The 15947-nt window shown below is 43.7% G+C and overlaps 1 protein-coding gene across 1 annotated transcript in view; it reads left to right on the forward strand.

Moving 5' to 3' along the window:
* LOC108929879 (A disintegrin and metalloproteinase with thrombospondin motifs 19-like) overlaps positions 1–15947 on the forward strand; it is a 66303-nt gene that overhangs the window by 37301 nt on the left and 13055 nt on the right. Inside the window, 6 exon segments of the mRNA XM_018744712.2 lie at positions 217–371; positions 4840–4967; positions 6572–6692; positions 11640–11720; positions 13866–14023; positions 15549–15693. Coding sequence (XP_018600228.2) covers positions 217–371; positions 4840–4967; positions 6572–6692; positions 11640–11720; positions 13866–14023; positions 15549–15693 — 788 coding nt within the window.

Consider the following 15947-nt stretch of genomic DNA (forward strand, 5'->3'; position numbering starts at 1 on the left):
CAGTCAGTGTCAAACTTTAAATTAAATCCCCCGTGAACTCTCATTCATGCAGACAGTCTTGGCAATTTGAGGTTAATACTTGTATTGAAACACTTTTTCATACTGTGGCAATCTAAATTTCCTATTGTAGCTTGGATATCCATTTCTAGGAATAGTTGGTCACAGAATTTTGGCGTATTGAAGATTAAAGAACTTGCATTTGTCTCCCTCCTGCAGATCCAGCAGGATAGTATGGGACTGCATGGGGCCAACGATACAACAGAAGCTGTGCGAGAACCTCCCCTGTTCACCCGGGCTGCCTGGCTTCAGGGACTTACAGTGCCAGACATTCAACCGGCCATCGCTCCGCTGGTACGCCGTCATGGATGATGGTAAACCTGCCTTAGAGCCTTCATATCCTACACACCTGCCATGCTAAGGTACATTTTGACTGTTTTTTTTTTATTGCTCATACTATTTTTTTCATGCCAATGGCCAAATAAAAAAATGTGTCATCTTACATGCAGAAGTCTCATTAAATTCTTCCACTTTGGTACCACTTTTGTTCATTTGGAGTTTGGACGAAGAAACATCTTGTGTATCTGCTCGCCCCGTGTATCATTTCCTGTAGCTTTCTGGGAGAGGTCAGGCCACAGCTGTGTACTGGGCCATTGCCTTGTAATACCTACAATTTCTATCTTTGTAAACAATATTTGTTCAATTATTAGATAGATAAATAGAGGCTTTTAGTGGACTAGCATTTTCACTGGTGTTATGAAAATGCTATACTTTACCAACAGTCATTCGCCCTTTGATATAGTAGAGCGAAATAACACTATCATTTGCATAAACACGCTCTTTTACACTTTCTACACTACACCATTTAGAGTCAATTAGTTTACCCGAGGGGGGCGTGGTGGTGCAGCGGGTTTGGCTGGGGCCTGCTCTCTGGCGTGTCTGGAGTTCGAGTCCTGCTTAGAGTGTCTTGTGACGGACTGGCATCCCGTCCTGGGTGTATCCCCTCCCACTCCAGCCTTAGGTCCTGTGTTGCCGGGTTAGGTTCCAGCTTGCCGTGACCCCGCAGGAGGCAAGCGGTTTCAGTCAATGTGTGTGTGGTTTGCCTGAAAAATATTTTCTTGGGCTGTGGGAGGAAACCAGAGCAAACCCAAGAACATGTAAATTCCACACAGACTCTGCTTGGTTTGCACCCATGTCCGAACCCACACTCCAGGACCTATAAGGCACCAATACTACTCTATGCGTGATGGAGGCATAATTCTATATATGCTAATCTGTTACCTTGTTAGTCCATCATAACACACACACATTTTCAGAACCGCTTGTCCCATACAGGGTCACGGGGAACTGGAGCCTAACCCGGTAACACAGGGCGTAAGGCCGGAGGGGGAGGGGACACACCCAGGACGGGACGCCAGGCTGTCGCAAGGCACCCCAAGCGGGACTTGAACCCCAGACCCACCAGAGAGCAGGACCATGGTCCAACCCACTGCGCCACTGCGCCACCACACCCCCTCCCCATCATAACACAATATTGGTATTTCTTTCAAAATTCCAGAATACCTAGAAGCATAATTAAGAAATGTTATGAACATTCTAAGAAGCTATTGAATTGTAAACCATTTTACTCTCTCTCGCTGTCTTAACCGCAAGAGTCCGGAGTCTATCGTGGAAGTACAGGGCATGAGGCCAAGCAGTGCAGGCAACACATCAGTCCATTGCCGAATAGCCCCACGCACTCTGCGTCTTCGCTGAGATTACTGTCGTAACCCATTGTGATCACAAGTACATCTTTTTCCACAAGGGCTTTATTGTTGCAAACTTCACTGGAGGTGTTTGATGCCGCGACTCACGCAAGATACACGCCAAAACTCACCGGTGGAATGCCCCCCTGACCCTTCAACAGCCGCTCTGGGAATTCTGAGGCTGGGCCCTGTGCACAATGACAAACGCAGACGCTCGGTGGTCCCGTACCAAATTACATCACTGCGCAGACTGTCTGCCCAGAGGAGCACAAAGCTCCTTTCATGGGGCTCGCGTGGGCTCCCCTTACACTCTCTCTCCTGCTCTTGCTCGCTCGGGCAGCCTGCATGCGAACAGGCCTGGTCCAGATTCTCAGTCCCTCTCCTAGCGGCCGCGTAGCTCATCATCTTGTTTCCCACAAACACGCTGGGTGTCAGACAGCTGATGGAAAGATATCAACAGAAGGGCGACGTCCAGGATTTTCTCGTACCAGCAGTTGTGTTTGGCTGCATTTCAGTGGGAAACTGCATTTCTGTAATACATCCTATTCATTAGTAGTGAAATAATATTTTATAATTCAGGACAGATTCCTGAAATGTTTAACGTATGCACACGTCCTTGTCCCTGCATGTCCTGTCCAAAGGAAGCCCCCAAGCAAATGGTTTTGATTTCTTCAGCTCCCTTATACATTGTTGAAGTACAAGGTCTTATTGTTATTCTTTCAGTCTTTTTCATTCATATGTTCAAATGATTCCACCCTTTCAGATGGTGTTTCTCTTTGTGTTTGTTTTGGTCTTTTTGTGCATTGACTGAAACTTCTGCATGTAGGAATTAATATCCTGTTTGACTTATTACAAAGTTTTTTCAGGTCTACATTGTGTTTATAAATTCTGCTGCGTGAGAACAAATTCATATGCAGCACATGGGCACACTGCTGGTGCCTTTGTTTGTACCCAAGAGGGCTTGGACCATGCCTGCAGGAACAAAGCAACACACACAGCATCTCAAGTCACAAATCTGCATAATTTTAGTCTCGTTTTCATCTTTATATTTAAATTACAAAATAAATTAGACGCACTTCAGTAATGATGCTGAACACAGTAAAGGCATATTACAGGACAGCTGGTAGTGTAGTGTAGTGGGTAGAGCTCCTGCCTTTGCACCTGAAGGTTGCAGGTTCGATTCCTCACCTCCAGCTGTAGTTACCTTGCTCAAGGGTGCTTGCTTTGGAGAAAAGCATCAGCTAAATGAATAAATGTACTATGAAGCCCTGTTGCTCTTTAAGTGCAGTGAATAATCTTAAATGTTGACAATATTTTAATTCCATAATAGTGTCCACATTTGTGAAAGAGACATTGAAGCAGCTAGCTCATTATTAGTGTTGTTTTGGGAGAGAAGAGGCTATTCTTGCAATTCAGATGTCTGGACTAGCTGCACTGCAGATTCCTTGGCATTTGCACAGTGAGACAAAAACTGGCTTCGGTGGAAAGATTACTGAGATCGCGAGTGTTGGAGACTGCCTGAATCCCATGTGTTTGTGATGCCTTGGCCTGAGGATGCACCATACTGACCTTAGGCTGTGTTCTGGGCCAACACTTGGCACGGTCCATCGCGCAGATCGGTATAAACCTGTCTTCTTCATGAGCGCATGCTCAAGTGTTCAGTGATGTGCGTCAAATGTTTACAGGGCAGATGCATCAAACATAAGCTGAAGGCCTGGAAAGATCTCTTACTTCTCGCAGTCAAGATGACTTACCTCTTGGCTGTCTTTGAGCGAATAAATAAAATTGGTTTAAACATATTTTCTCTCTAAACATTGCGACTTCTGTGACGATAAGCGCATGTATCACTGGAGGGTAACAGATGGCTTAAATCCAGCAGCTCTCTGGTTTAAGCATCATTAAGATTCTGGACCCTGCGTGAGTTTTTAAACAGGGGAAATCCTTTTGTTCATGAGATTCAGCCTCACAATTGGTGAAGGTCATATAAAACTCCTATATACGTACATATGTTTGTATACATGGCAGGATTGTCAGCTGCCTTGCTGACCTTATGTAAGCGGTCAACTGATCAGGAATGCAGCAATGCCTAACACAAATACATTGAACCAAAAGCATGAAATTCTGGCTTGTTGTTTTGGCATGTTTTGAATACAATGTTTAATGAGGTCCATCAAGCCTTTGCCTAAAAATTGCTGTTAGTCAAGTACCTTACTTTTGAGGTTACAAATCATGCTCTCCATTCAGAATGTAAAAATGACAATCCTTCTACTTGCACTATGCATTCTTGCACTGTTCTCCAGGAGAACTTCTTCTGGAACTTCAAGTTCAGCATACTGCTGACTTCATGTAACACCTCATCAAAGGGTTACAGCTGAATTTTTATGCAACTTTTTATTATCGTTCTACGGATGCACTTTTCGGAACAGCTTCAATGTTGCTGGTGACATTTACTCAAGCAGTTTGCTGTTGCAGTTTTGTCTTTTTATTTGTTTCTGAATGGCGAGACAGATCTTTCTCTGCGACTGTTTCGTGGTTCAGTTTGGAGAGGAGTACAGAAAGTGAGCGACTTTAATGATTTTCCTATGGATTCTGTTTTTACTTAACTGACTCTTTGATTAAGCACATCAGATGACTTGTTTGGGGTTGGCGGTGTCATATTGTTAGAAGTGTTTTGGTATTTCTTTTTCCATTTAACACACTTTTCCCAACTGCACTCAGTTGCACAGACGGAAGCCTGAAAACGATGCGGCTTTCCTAACGCGCAATTTGAAGCTCTGTAAAATTAAGACTCCCTTTCATTTGCAACAACGTTTCATGACACTGTTTCTTGAGCTTAATACATCTTTTCGACAGAGGTGGAATCAAGCCAATCACCTCTTCTATATCTGGGTTTTGGAATGTGAAAAATGTCTCTCAGATTTTTGGATCAGCGATGCTGGATCATGCGTTGCAGCACGCAGTCTGCCAGCAGTGCCTTTCCCATGTTCGATACATTCCCGTCGTCATTCCTCAACCAGTGCTCATACTCAGAATCGCTCACAAGTGGTAGCATATTAAGGTGTGCCGAGTGACGGATAGTCCTTTCCTCCCACTCCAGAGAGGCCGTGCACCCTCTTTTGCTCCACATCTGGGAAGGAGCAGCCCGTCCTGCTTGCAGACAAGGTCCTGGATGGAACCCGGTGCGGCCCGCAGGAGTCCGGCGTTTGTGCCAACGGGACTTGTCAGGTGCGCTAAGAGTCTCCACACCTCTGGCTTCATCATGACACTTCCACCTTAGTTGTGCCACTTGGGGCTTCATCATGATATCTCAGGACCAGATCTTGGCATCTTGGCCAGGCATGATTTAATCTATATACCATTTAACTGTAACTGCCAAATATAAGCAAGTGTCACTTTTCTTGTACCTAAACAATAGTTTTTTTTTTTTTTTGCTTCTGATATTTTTGTACGATATTATATGCCTGAAAGAAATACTGAAACAAGCAACCAGTTCCAGCAAATGTCAAACATTATGGCAGTTTGAATAAATGCAAGCAATAGTGCTGCTGTCAAATGCCCAAGTACTGTGTATAGGAAGGTCAGTGATGACTTATAAGTTTCTCCAGTATGAAATTTTGGAGGAAATTTTAAGAAATTCACTTTTGTAGAATAAATATGCTTGATGATGGCTCGTCAGCGAGTTACTGCTGCAAACGTATCATTCGATGTTGTCTGATTGAAGTTTCCAGATGTTTTTGACAATCCTTCTAGGAACTCAAAACCCTTCTTAGGTAATCGCCTCTGCAGGTGTACCATAGCAGTAAGATTGAACTGTCTGCAAATTATGCACTGACATGAACCTCCAAAACCCAAAACAACCTTGCATCATTTTTATGGCCCTCTGAGGGTCAGCAGTTCGTGCCTTATTTAAAAAAAAAAAAAAAAAAGGGGGCAGCTGAAATGAATTCCTACAAAGAATTGTACAAAGAAGTACAATATCCCCTTGCCGGTCATCATAATCTAACTGCATGGATGCAGAGCTTCCCACCTTTTATCCTTTATTTGGATATTGATTCTGATCCAGGCTTCCTTTACCTTCTACGTTTTATGACCCACTAACCTGGTTGCTGTGGAATTTCTTTGGAGGTGAAGTAATGTGGTCTGTCCCAAGCTTCAGCTGAACTTCACTCAGATGACACTAAATGAAGCATACAGAGAAGCAAGGAGCATGCCCTCAGAAGAATTTGGGTTCAAATCCCCTTTTCTGCTGTAATACCTCTGACTGCAGTGTTTACCTTGATTTGCTTCAGTGAATATTACCCAGCTGTATAAATAGGTAAAGTACTACAGTAGCTCAGTACACAAAGCTAACTTTGTGTGTCATTTTGCGGAATAGCCTCTGCTAGATAGATAAATAACTCACCAGTGTCAAGCTATGATACTGGACTCATAAAACTAAACAGTGGCCATTCTTCAGTCCTCTGATGTAGGGAAGTTGTTCACATAATGCACAGTTTCAGGTAAAATTGTTAACTTTTTCAAATACTTATTAAGGCTGTTTTATGAGGTACTCAAATATTTATAGCCATATGCCAATAGTATTTGCAGATTTCAGTTTATGAGTTAAGGACTATGGTAACTTTTTATTCTGGATACCAATGTAATTGTAACATATATAACTGGTGATTTTTATGAAAATAATTTTTTTCCATAAATGATTTATCCTTTATTATATTGATCCAGTAATTACATTCCTGAACTCTACTTACCTTTCTACATTTTGAGTTACAAAGGTCAAACTAATGTACAAGGCATATAAGCTAAAACATCATTTTTGTTTAACCTTTCAGAAAGTGGGCTGTGATGCCATCCTGGGGTCCCTGGCCAGCGAGGACCACTGTGGAGTTTGCAATGGGAATGGCAAGTCCTGCAAGGTCATAAAAGGTGACTTCAACCAGACCCTTGGACCAGGTATTGTGACAACCCAAAATATCCACTGTGTGACTGTTGGCTGAATGCTTTGGTTTACTTATTTATTAGCAGACAGGATCCTCCAAAGTGAGGACATAGTATGTATTTAACCCACACGGTGTGACTTACATTACTAGATGTACTATGTTACTCATAATGTGTCGGTCATCTTTCAGTAGAGCACACCCTCAGTGGCACTTGCTATTCGCATCCGTTGCGACAAAATGCATGCAAAAATGAGTTTCAGTCATTTTAATCCAATGCATTTTGAATAGCTCTCAATTAATCCGGGAAAAGCACTTCAGGTTACGAACTTTTCTCTAGGGTGCAGCTGATATGAAAAATCTTCGCATTTGTATTTTGGATCCTGCCAAACTGAAGCTTAACTTTATACTAATGGCACTTGTAACTGAGGGAAATACCACTGCAAAGAAATATGCCTTCCCAGATTATGCTCCAGTAATATTTAAGATTTTTTATGGGAATTTATTTCCACAAAACCAATATTTACGTGTAAATACATTTAGGAAGGACAGCAAACACGGTGTTTCATTGAGGAATTATTGCCGGGACACTTCACAGGAGGTCTGCATTTCCTTCCCCTCTGTTTACTTGTGTGTCGTTCTCGCTAAGCTGTGTTGAAGTTCCCTGCGAATAAAGGTACCGCTGTGAGGTCTCTTCTGACAGATGTTTATGTCTAACAAGAGGGTAAGCAGAAACGTCTGCAGGCTTGTCTCGCTGTAAAAGAAATTTAGAAAACAGCTTGTGTGCCCTCACGATTCCACGGAACGCGTAAACAGAGACGTCCTAAACCATTCCATCTTGTTCAAGGCTCCCTGGTTTGCGTTTTCCAGCGGGGCGCTTGGTACAGTGCGTTGTATGGCACAAAAGGATAGCTGTCTGCACTAGAGAGCAGAGCCTCCAAAATGAGACAGCTGCTGTGTCTCGGCATGGTCTGTATGTTCTGTGCTCCCTGAGGGCAACAGCAACCCAGTAAGACTCTACTAAAAAGCAATTGAGAATGTTAGATCAACACAACACCAGACACAACTGTCCTGCATTTCCCTGAACATTGGAGCATGTTCTTCCTTTCGCAAGGTGAACGCTCTGACCACATTTCACTTCTGAATTACATTTTTTGGATGCATAGGAAATGCTCCATTTTCCTGGAGGATTTTGCTTTGTCTGTCCGAGTTGCCCTAACGCTGTTGTAATGTTTCATAGCAGAATAGCTTTCAGGTGTCGTGTCAAAGGTCAACACATTGACCACTAAGTCTTCTTTGTGTATGTACATTACATTCAAGATACACAGGAAAAGATGTTATACCTTGTGTGTATTTTTCAACGGCTGTACACAAGGACCCAGTCCAACCACCAACCCGAAACCACAGAGGACAACACCCGGCGTAGCCAACAAACATCTTCATGACCTGAGACCAAGAAGCCTAACTGACTTCTCCAACCCACCCACCAAACCAAAACTAATCCCACCAACCCAAACAACAAACCAAATCTAACCCACCAACAAATAACCAAACCAAGCCTAACCCACCAACACAAAAAACCATCAAACCACACCTACCAACAGAAACACCTAAACCAAGCCTAACCTAACAAAAAACCAGCCATCAAGCCATCCCACTAACAAAAAAACCAACTATGAAACCATACCCACCAAAGCCAAACCAACAGACCAAGTCTCAACCACCAACAGAAACCAACCAAGCCTACTCTCAAGAACACAAAAAACCAACCATAAAGCCAAACCATCAAATCAAGTCTAACGCACCAACTCAAAATGATCAAACCACACCACCAACAAAAGCCAGCCAACAAACCAACCATCAAACCAACCCCAAAGCCAAACCAACAAACCAAGCCCAACCCACCAACACAAAAACCCCAACCATCATGCCAAACCATCAAACCAACCCCACCAACAAAAAACCAGACCAAGTCTAATCCACCAACACAAAAAAAAAACCATCAAGTCACACACACCAGCAAAACCAAACCAACAAACCAAGTCTGACCCACCAACAAAACCAAACCAATAAACCAAGTCTGACCCACCAACAAAGAACCAAACCAAGGCTAACCCACCAACACAAAAAGCCATCAACCAACCCCAACAAAGCCAAACCAACAGACCAAGCCTAACTCGCCAACGAAACCAACAAACCACACCAGCCAGGTACCAACATGAGTATTTCAGTGAGGTTATCAAGTAGGCACCTCCCTTCGTTGGCATTTTGTTGAATTAGGCGCACGACACCTCTGGAAGGCTCAACGGTGCAGTCTGACGTCCCAGACACACCCCCCTCCACCCTCAACAAATACTGCAACCCCACTAACTCAACCAGTTAAACCACAGCTCCATACATACCTTCTAACCTTACCTCCATACCTGCCGCCAAATCAACTGCAAATGCACCACTCCACAAATTTAAACTATCCTACTTAACAAGGCCACACCTCCTTAATTACCACCTGCCTCCCATTACTCACCATCTGCCACCAGTTCTCCACCACTACACACCTCCCTTCAACCTGTAACCCCAACTGCCCTGCTCTCTTTTCAACCATAACCACTGACTTGCCTTCTCAGCTGCCTCAGACAGCTCCTTCACCGCCGCCTTTAACGAGGGGCCTCTAATATCGAACTCCCCCAACAATGCCGTAGCTGATTTAGCCACAAACCCTCTAAGACCTACCTCTACTGGTCTCACATGAGCCCTCCACCCACAGTCCCTTGCCTCTGCCACAAGATCTGTATACTTTAACAGTTTCCATTCGTATGCCTCCCCAACAGCATCCTCGAACGGCACTGTTAACGCTACAAAGTACACAATACGCTCACCCTCCAAATATAACACCATGTTTGGATGCAGTGAAGTAACAGCAATGACCTGCGGAACCTGGAGCTGCTTGCCCACATCAGCCAGCAGCTTCCAGTCCCGTGCATTACCCCACCTACCCGGGCACATCTGCCCTTGCACAGTGCTAGTGTCTCCTGCCTGCACAAAACCAGTTGCTTTAGCTAAACTGCCAACAGGCAGAGAATTCACAGCTTGCCGCTTACTCTCAAACACACCTGCTAAACATCTAAGAACTTGATTATAGCGCCAAGTATAGTGCCCCTGCCACAAATTAACCTTACACCCTGACAAAATGTGCCTCAGCATTGCCACACTGCTACACAACTTACAAGAACCATCGCCACCTGGCCATTGCTTAACATTCTGTGACGTTGGTAGCACGTCATTAGTCGCTCCAACAATAAACTTAAGGCGACTCGCCTGCATTGCCCACACATCTTGCCAGCGTAACTTCCCCCTCTCCAAGCCTTCTCAGTTCACCCACCGACCCTGCTTAACTAATGTGACCGCCTTTGCACGCCTCACCTCCTCTTCCTGCCCCCGGACCTGCTCAACAACCAACCACCGTCTGTCTGTCTCCGGGGCTGCACTCCACAACCGCTGGAAATGGCCAGAACCAAACCCTGCCTTTCCTCTCTGCACGTGCCCAACGACATCCAACAACATCAGCGCTCCTTTTGCACTCTGGACTGCATCTCTGGGGTTTCACCCTCTACCTGTCTTCACTGACGGCACCACCTTCCTCACAATCTCATCTTTTGACTCCGTTAGATTCAGCTCCAAACCCACCTTTGCACACTTGTACTCCTTCACCAAACTTTGTACTGGCAGCTCCAACATGCCCTTAGCATATAACGCTACGCTACTTAAACAGCCTGGCACTCCCAGCCATCTTCTTATTGCTGTACTAATAATTGAACATCCAGCCACGATTCCAACCCTGCAACCGATGCCAAGATGTTGTATAGCTTTCCGTACTAAAACAAAACTGAATATCTGCAAAGTAAGTAAAGTAAAAGTTGTACTTCAGAAGACCATCTATTGAAGCTACAAGGTCATTTTAAAGCAAAACTTTTGAAAAATGTATTTCGTTGTGGTAGAATTGTCTTACTGGACCATTTACATTTACAATTACATGTATGCATTTAGCAGACACTTTTCTCCAAAGCAACATACAGTACATCTCATAGAAAATACAATGTGTTCCTTACATTAGCAGAAGAGAGACTTACATGCAGACGTGTGATTCTTAAGTGCAGTTAGTTTGTTTCTTTCCACCATATGAACCAATGTACATCATACACGTACTGAATATCCAGGATTCCTGATCACCTTCCTAGTAATATTGTTTTTTTTTTGAGATGCATATAAACATTTATGTACAATACAGAAGTAGCTGGGTAAAGGCTTATCTGGACATGATCTTAAAGTTACGGTGCAGGAACATTTACACCTAACATGAACTTAAAGGATCGAGTGAGTCTGGAAGAGGTGAGTTTTAAGGTGCTTTATAATTGTAGAGAGAGATTCAGCAGTTCTGAGAGAGAGGGGGGAGTCGGTCCACCACAACAGAGCAAGAACTGAGAACATTCGTGCTTTGTGCATTTAAACGATATTAAAGTCCTTCTTTATAAAGAGAACATTCAATATTTTTGGATACTAATATTTTTACTTTCACTTCTAAAATTGTATAGTCAATGCAACGTTTCATTTCTTCACTTTTCTGTCTTCAGTGTTTTATGGTTCACAACCAGCTCATTCTTTACAAAAGGAAGCTTTGGGCCATATGGTGGAAAGAAACAAACTAACTGCACTTAAGAACGATGCGTCTGTATCTAAGTGTCTCTTTCTGCTAATCTAAGTACATATTGTATTTTCTATGAGATGCACATCACTTTGGAGAAAAGTGTCTGCTAAATGAATACACGTAAAAAGTAAATGTAAATGGAAGCAAATACGTGTGACAGCCCACTTTACTGACCACATTTGTGCCCTCGGCCTACCGTCACAACAAAGACGAAACCTCTTTTCCCTTTGTATCCACTCACTATTTTTTCATGTCCCTCAGGCTATGTAGAGGCGGTGGTCATTCCCACTGGGGCTCGGAGGATCAGAGTCGTAGAGAAGAAGCCCACTCAGAGCTACCTCGGTACGGGACGTAACGGTTTTATTGTTATCTTTGCTATTATTAAGTGCCTTGTCCAGAGTTACTTCAGCAGGGTGCTTGCTGGGCATGGAGCCAGAAGTCTTCTGGTTTCAGATCTGTGCACTTAGCCACTGCGATACCTGGTACCCTGCTGTAAAAGAGTCGGTTTTGAAGGCACCAAATGTTTCCCTTCCCAGCCCACAGCAGGTGTAACTGGTTTTCTGTGTTGGCACAGGTCTCTTTCTTCATCTTGGACCTGCTCTGTCATCACACGTAATTGGTCCCTTTCAATTCCATTGCACTGCTCCACAGTGCTGTGAATGCCCATTATTATGCTTGGTGCTTGTGTACCTATATATCTTTGATTCCAACACAACTGTAATGTGGGGTGAAGCATTTCAGATGAGCACCAAATGATCATTTGCTTTTCAGATGTTTGTCTCTTTTTATTGCACCTTCTCTACAGACACTTTTTCTCATGCACTTTGCTGCCTGTGTGATCAGACTCTATACCTCCTCTTTCTTGTGTCTGTGTCTTAGTGTTTTGCCCACAGACTTCTAATATGTGTCAGCTGACAGGGAGTAGGGCATAATGCGTCTGCCAAGATACTCCCTATTACAGATTCAGTAGGTTCGACTGCAAAGAATCATGCTCCTCATTTACAGAGACACCACCTTCCTCCCTTTCTTCATTACTGCCTGTCTGCTTGGGTTAGTTTGTCCAAACCTGCTTTCCTTTGGCCTACAGTACCAGTGAAAAGTGTAAGCCCATCTGGGCATCCTGGACAATCCCTGTATGGGAGGAACTGGACAGAAGTGTGAAAGCAAAGCAACTCACAAGTGTCCTACATCTCTGAGATCTGCGAAGACATGGTGCCTCACTTCCTGATCAAGTGTACTCAAACTTTTGACTGGTACTGTAGGTAAACATGGATATAAGGGAAATAAACACAGTGTGGTGTACTTTTTCTGCTGTTCAACACACACACATTTTCTGAACCTCTTGTCCCCTTCGGAGTCGCGGGGAACCGGATCCCACCCGGCAACACGGGGCATAAGGCCGGAGGGGGAGGGGACACACCCAGGACAGGACACCAGTCCGTCACAAAGCACCCCAAGCGGGACTCGAACCCCAGACCCACTAGAGAGCAGGACCCAGTCCAACCCACTGCGCCATCCTTGGTGGTGTCAGTCAAACCCTGGGAGAGTCATGCTTTCATGATCCAAAAAATTTTTTTTTTCTATTCTTTCTGCTTATTCTGCTGACTGCTGCCTCCAGCTTATGTCAGTTTTCACTTGTGTTTCAAAGGAGCTGATTCAAACAGGCAATCCGGCATTTTCTGCGGCGCCGCACCTCCCTAGGAATGCCGCTCCCTTCAATATCCATTCCGGGCATCCATCTGAAATTTACAGTCACGTCAAAGCATGATTAGAATCACACTCGTCCGCCACCTCACAGTAAAGGATTGACGCTGTAGCCTTTTAAGGTCTTTGTTTTAAAAGAGCCACATGGGAGGGTGCTGCGAGAGTGTCTTACACCACTGATTCCTCGCAGACAAAACTCTGCAGACGTGCCCCTGCCCAGTACTAAGTGGTTTATTTATAGAAACGTCTCAAGTGACAATTTACCCTTTATTACGTTACGCAGCTTAATTGCTTTGCTGACAGTCTTGTTCAGACTGTCCATTTTTACAGGTTAAACCTCTACATTGTAAAGCGGTACTTTTCTTTTTTTTTTTTCTAGCAGAGTTCCTTAGCCGTACAGCTACATCTGTAACCTTGATCAGTTTGCGCTTCTATATGAAATTTCCACAACTTGTTTTCAAAAACAAATTTGTTTTACTAGCTATGCTTTTAAACCTATCTAGAGTTTTTTACAGAAATCATTGGTCATCATTACTTGTATGTAATGACTATAATGTTTCCAAGGTCTGATGAATCCATCATTTTACTCAGTGTGGACATACAGACATGAACAGTTGGAAGTATTTACCTTGTTTGAGGGATTCCGCTTTAAAAAGTCCATCTTTGATGAAGAGCACATTAAAGTAGCAGTAATCATTTAGCTTGAAGCTCATTCTTTAGGTTTGTTTCACATATGTTCGTCATACAATTTTTCGTGATTCTGATGAGTTTGCTTACCTGCAGCTCTCAAAGATGCCAGCAAGCAATCGATTAACAGCAACTGGAAAATCGAGCTTCCGGGCACTTTCAACATCGCCGGGACGACGGTACACTATGTCAGAAGGGGTCTGTGGGAGAAGATGTCTGCCAAAGGTCCCACCACTTCCCCACTGCATCTTATGGTGAGAATATAGGGAAAAATGCCTTATTCACCACTACTGTCATAATCTGATATCGCATATATAGTCTTGTTTTTGCATTCATATCTCTGAGTACAGCTGATCAATCCATCTCCAGTCTTTCATCTTCAGCACTGTTTTACAGCACTGTATTAGACCCCAAAATTAGATCCAGTAGCAGTATTTCACGTCACCCATTATTGTGCATAATAAGAGCTATTAATAATATAAAAATGTTTAAAAATTGCGGTGGCGCAGTGGGTTGGACCACGGTCCTGCTGTCCGGTGGGTCTGGGGTTCGAGTCTCGCTTGGGGTGCCTTGCGACGGACTGGCGTCCCGTCCTGGGTGTGTCCCCTCCCCCTCCGGCCTTACGCCCTGTGTTGCCGGGTAGGCTCCGGTTCCCCGTGACCCCCTATGGGATGAGCGGTTCTGAAAATGTGTGTGTGTGTGTGTGTGTGTGTGTGTGTGTGTGTGTTTAAAATTGAATTTGCTGTAAAACAGAAGTTGAGATGAGTCGGGTTAATAGCTGACCTTTTCCCCCGTAGCACTGTCATGGGTGGGATTACGGGGTTATCATTTTAATAGACTTATCTCCCGACAAGCCATTGGGTTTGACTAGTCACACCAATTAGATTAAGGCATCAGGGGGCAGTCCTAAGGCAGGGAAATTAATCAGGGTCGTGCTGGATATTGAATAGAAATGTGCCAAAAAATTTCTGAGCAAATTTGCATTTGGTGACCCATTTTTAACTGCAGTTGAGCAGAATATGACCAATCTTGTATGAGAAGAAAGATTTACGTTTTTTTATTCAATAATGTTTGAAAGATAATAATTATAATTACATTTATGTATCTCATTCAATACATTATTGTATTTTATCCTATGTCCGTATCTTTTCCACTACTAGGAAGCCTTAAAAACAGCATACTAAATGGATTTCATAGCAGGTTACTACAGAAAAAAGCAAAGACACTATTGCTGAAACTTTCTGCAACCCATTTGTGAAATGTTTCAGACTGGTAAAAGATGATAAAATAGCCATAGGTATTGTAGGCTGAGCAGCCTGGATGGGTAAAGCAAGTCAAGCTTGAAGAACAAGTGTCAGCATGGCGGGTAGTTAAGTGTAGCAGCTGGTTAGGTACAAACCTGGCAGCGATTAGAGCTGCTACCTTTAGACCCAACGGTTCCAGGTTTGAATCCCTCCTCCAGCTGTAGTACCCTTGAACAATGTCCTTAGCCTAAAATTTCCCACCTCTGTAAATGGTTAAATAGCATTGTAAGTTGCTTTGGAAAAAAAATGGCAGTTAGCTGAGTAAATGTAAACAGTGATAACATCTTTCACTTTTATGTTGCATAGCTTACACTTTTATCTATATATGGCTTACAACTCTATATACTGATAAAGCTGCATCTTTCGCTGGACCAGTTTAGGTTAAGTTCCTTCAGGTTCCCAAGTCCATGTCGTCTCATTTGCGTGTGTTTCAGAACTTCTGATTGTACCCTCAAGCTGTGTGATATCATGACAGGTGCTGCTCTTCACCAACCAGAGTTGCGGGATCCACTATGAATACACCATCCCAGTTGAGGCGTCCTTGGTGGGGCGGGCCAGCGAGCCTCTCTATATGTGGACCCACTCCGGTTGGGAAGACTGCCATGCTGTGTGTGGAGGAGGTATGAGGATGTATCCAAACCTCACCATGAAGTCTGTCAATCATTCAGTGGTCATGAGCGGACGGGACCATTAGATTGTGAAAAATGCCAGATAACCATATCACAGCTTTGTGAATTTGTTGTTGTTTAGTTTGCATGTTAACAAGACTTAAGTTGTGGGTTTGAATGAGGGTTCAAAAACGGTCTAATCTGTCTGGAGTTTGCATGTTGTCTATGTTTTCATGAGTTTACTCCAACTGTCCAAAGACATGTGT

This window comes from Scleropages formosus, chromosome 6 (assembly GCF_900964775.1).
Source record: "Scleropages formosus chromosome 6, fSclFor1.1, whole genome shotgun sequence".
Classification (NCBI taxonomy): Eukaryota; Metazoa; Chordata; class Actinopteri; order Osteoglossiformes; family Osteoglossidae; genus Scleropages; species Scleropages formosus.